The 4702-nt window shown below is 34.3% G+C and overlaps 1 protein-coding gene across 1 annotated transcript in view; it reads right to left on the bottom strand.

The window, feature by feature from the left end:
* Positions 1-3678, bottom strand: part of LOC106883901 (coatomer subunit zeta-1) — a 41017-nt gene extending 37339 nt beyond the window's left edge. Inside the window, exons 1-2 of the mRNA XM_052974003.1 lie at positions 3543-3678; positions 923-991 (exon numbers count right to left, since the gene is read on the bottom strand). Coding sequence (XP_052829963.1) covers positions 923-991; positions 3543-3563 — 90 coding nt within the window. The 5' untranslated portion in view covers positions 3564-3678. The remainder of the gene's footprint in view (positions 1-922; positions 992-3542) is intronic.
* Between the last annotated feature and the right edge of the window lie 1024 nt (positions 3679-4702).

Genomic DNA, 4702 nt, shown 5'->3' with positions numbered 1-4702 from the left:
TAAACGATGATGATGATGACGATGATGATTCATTTAAATTTCTTAAAATATAGTATAATGCACCATGTATATAGCATAATGTTTACAAGACGAAAATTAAACAAAGAAAAGTGAAGAACATAGTTCTATTTAACAGAAGTACACATTAATAGACTTCTAAAGTTGTGTATGTTTAATCTTTATCAATCCATTTCAAAAAAAAAAAAAAGAACAAAAATACTTTAACACATTGTATGCAAATTAACCAACTTCAAAAACAGGGTCTGTTAACTCAATACAGAATATAGCATTATAGTGCACCGTATTCCAGGGCTTTTGGAAGCCGGATAAAAGGTCGAGTAATGTACAACGGTAATAACGACACTCCGTTATGCAAGGTAGATAACTCCGTTTGTTCCTGTCTGGCTGTCGGATAACAACATTCTTTCTACCCATGTAAACATGGAAAATAGAGCCTTCAATATGTATGCGTGCGTGTGTATATATATATATAGGTCAGTAGACATAGGAATTAAGAGACAATCATTTTACATCCGCTTTTTCCATGTTTGCAATGAATTGGATAGACTTCCTCCAATCACAGCATTTTACCACTTTGATTTATAAATATTTTCATGGACCACTTCAGTATAAAATCAACGAAATTAACCCGAAAAAAATTAAATATAGAAAAAAATTCAATCAAGCATCAGATAATGTAAAACAATAAAACTATGTAAATATCTAAACACATATTGACAGGACCAAAATGTTAAACACTGTGACAGGTGATTTGTCTGTGGATCCCTGGAAATTCTGTCGTGGATTGGTAAATGATGATTAAGATGATGTGAGCAGTCAACTTCAAGCTGCCATACATAGGCTATCCATTTGATCATTACATAGATTGTTAATAAGAATAAGAAATATGAAAGTCACTTACTTTTGCTACAAGACGACAACCATCATTATCCAGGATAACGATGGCTTTGATAGTCTGCAAAGTGGGTTCCTGCAACAATATTTCAAAGAATTACCAATCACTCAATACAGTATTTCACTTCACTTACAAAACTGTTTCAGAAGGACATGCTATCTAATTACATTCCCTATAAATTTGGATAGTGGTACTTTGGTACATTATTGGCGTCTATAAAAGAACACTTCCAAAGAATGCTATGATGTCATACATTTAATGTCAACACTCTTTGGGTGAACCTTTTTATATTCTATCTTTCCCTTGTTTCAGTCATTGGACTGCAGTCATGCTGGGACACTGCCTTGAAGAATTTTAGTCAAACTTATCAGCTCCAGTACTCATTCTTTCACTCTCGTTTGCCAAACTGCTGCGATATGGGGACATAAACACACCAGCACCGGTTGTCAAGTAGTGGCAGTGAACACAGATACAAAGATAGACACACAGAAATACATATATGCAATAAGCGTATATATATATATATATATATACAGATGTCACTAAAGTGACAAAGGGCACTAATCAGCACCAGTATTGCTAGAAATAAGAGTCAAAACAACTCAATAGCCACAGAAAGTACTATCTGAACGATTGACAAGGGAGGCAAACTCCCTGCTGAAGGGGGCTTGTCTCCCTTGTCAGTCATTAAGCTAGAGCTTTCCATGGCTATATATATATAGAGAGAGAGAGACACACACACACACAATGAGGATATTAAGACCTCTTACAGGGATGTTTTTATCCAAGATACACTGGTTTAATATATTGTATTTTGAAGAGATATTTCATCAATGAATATATTATATAAAATATCAAATATTATTATTATTAAGTTAGAAAACAGAGAAATCTAATGGGTACAAATTAATTTAATGTTAATTAATTAATAAATTAATTTGTATCCATTAGATCTATGTTTTCTAACTTAATATATAAATACACACACACGCGGTGGACTTCTTTCTGTTTCCGTCGACCAAATCCACTCACAAGGATTTGATCACCTCAGGGCTATACTAGAAGACACCTGCTGCCCAAGGTGCCATGCACTGGAACTGAACACAGAGCCATGTGGTTTGGACGCAAACTTTTTACCACACAGCCACACCTGCGCCTATTGTCTTCTTTTGTGTTCATTTAAGTGCACTGTGCATGTGCTTTTGGCTATTATTGTTGTCTTTTTTTACTTATTGCTACTTTGTCTTCGTCTTTTACTTATTCCTGGTGAGCTGTAGTGCACCCAAGTACTTTATGCAATAAGCATAATTGAAGAATTGAAGAGTCGACCATGCTGGTGGCATGTAAAAAGCACCATTTGAGCATGGTCGATGCCAGTACTGCCTGACTGGCCCTCGTGCCGGTGGCACGTAAAAAGCACCCATTACACCCTCGGAGTGGTTGGCGTTAGGAAGGGCATCCAGCTGCAGAAACCTTGTCAGATCAGATTGGAGCCTGGTGCAGCCTTCTGGCTTGCCAGTCCTCAGTCAAACCGTCCAACCCATGCTAGCATGGAAAGTGGACATTAAACGATGATGATGATTGGAGGGAAGCTTTTTTTCTTTATTTCTCCTACAGTCCATCGCGTGTAACCCAAAATAAATCGCAGCCTGTCACTGTTGGCACATGTGCCATGAGATGGGCATCATTTACCTAAGAATATTACTTCTCTGTGTCGAACAGACGAGTCCCAATGTAATCGAAATACAAGTTGCATCTCCTTGTGAAAAAAAAAGCGTGATACATATTAGATATCGTTGCTCAAGGTTGACAAAACCCAGAAAATAATCCACGTGGCCACGCCTGGAACGGCTGTGATTGCTCAATCAGAGCCGACTTAGGATTAAACAGGAACTTATCAATGTATTTCCTTAGGAAATGACCACCAACTGTCAGATTAATGAGTCCCACAAACATAATCGGTGACACATAATTAATTATCTACTTTTACACCTCTCAAGGAAGTTTCGACAACTTACCAAAGCCGTTTCCTTTAATTCACCCATTATCGAAGAACAACTAAGTCAAAACTCCACCGAAGGTGTGAGTGTAACAAATATTATATAATTCTCTAGTTTCAGTCCCAAGTTATAACGTAAGATCACAGATATGAAAGCGCGAAGATTTGATTAAGTTATTTGTCTAACGAATAAATTTGATACGGTTCAGACAGGCACGCCTTCGTTAGAAGAATATTTAAAACATTTCTATCATTTATTATTATTGCTTTGCTTTAGAATTGTTATTTAGGAGTACTTATTAAACGCTGATAAAGTTATAAATATTTCTTATTCTTTGTGACTATCAAAATATTTGGAAATATCTTTCCGGTACTACTAAAGCAGCGCGTTCGGATCCGCGCTGCTTTAGTAGTACCTATCTTTCCTTAGTCTTTTCGTAAGAACGAACCGTTTCGGCAGAATAAACAACAAACAAAATATTAATCATACTAAAATTAAAACACCTAAAATAACAACAATACTAATAGTGAAAGTGTTTCTTTTAAGACATAATCAACATATAAATACATATATATGTGAATATACACATAAATATAAACGTATATTTATATATATATAGAACTTACAAGAATTGAAGAGTCGACCATGTTTACGTGGAATTTAACTTCTGCTGCAGAAACGCAGTAAATAAGGTTAAACAATTTCCTGATTAGACTGTAATTAAAATTAAAGATATACTACAAAAAATAAATATTTTATTTTCTTAATAAGATGTAATATTATTTTATTACTAAATCAAGTTTCAGAAATTAAAAAAAACAATTTTCTTTATTGTTGTAAAAAAATTGTATAACTTAAATTTTATAAATTATATTCCATTCAATGATAATATTCACTTATATTCCCTACCATATAACTGAGGACATTGTAAATCTATTATGTTTGATTAATCATATTATAGACTGAAATTATTTTAATATTAATCTTCTTTATTAAAATCTTTTAATAATTTTTCATAGTCCGACGCTACAATGTTTACGTCAACATCCGGTTTCTCTCAACTTCCGCCTGTCTGCTTACTTCCAACAAAATGTTTACATTTATTCCCTTTAAATGAAAGTGTGGAGCATCGCGCGTTTTCATAAACTGAAACAGCCCCATTACACTCCAAAATATATTTTTCATTTCTCTGTTTTAAACAAATATTACTGCTACATATTGGTGCATGTTTTAATTTCGATTTAAATAGCTGTCGATGTTATTACAGAGTCTGTAATATTCCGTTAGTACTCTCAGCCTTTCATTATCCTACACACTTCTCTTTTATATATTTTGTTTATCTGGTCGTATTCTAGTGCGTAACTTCTTCATTTAAACTGACTCCTTTCCATCAGATTAATTTCATACGTAAACACAAACGTTAATATCTCCCCTTTGTCACCCACTGTGGTTTTCCTACAAGCTGTTATACAAATTCTACCTGACAATTACATCATCGTCGCTCTTTAGCTTTAGAATAACAACCTAGATTACAAAGAGCTGTAATCAATGGAATTGCAGCCATGACTACCCGTTTTTTTTGTGTGTTTTTTTTTGGTTATCTAGCACTAAATTATCTAACATGTCTTTATTTAAAAAAGTGACACTTAATTTGGGGGAAGGTTCGGCTGCTAGTTCTAGTCGAGACATCGATTCGTGTGAATTACGCTAAGGGTCATAGAAGCATTTATGGAACACTCAAGTATTTACTATAAATTAAGTGGGTAGGTGGTCGCTTTTATCAGAA

This window comes from Octopus bimaculoides, chromosome 17 (genome assembly GCF_001194135.2).
Source record: "Octopus bimaculoides isolate UCB-OBI-ISO-001 chromosome 17, ASM119413v2, whole genome shotgun sequence".
Lineage (NCBI taxonomy): Eukaryota > Metazoa > Mollusca > Cephalopoda > Octopoda > Octopodidae > Octopus > Octopus bimaculoides.
Note: the sequence above shows the minus strand (reverse complement) of the source record. Positions and strands in the feature narration are given on the sequence as shown.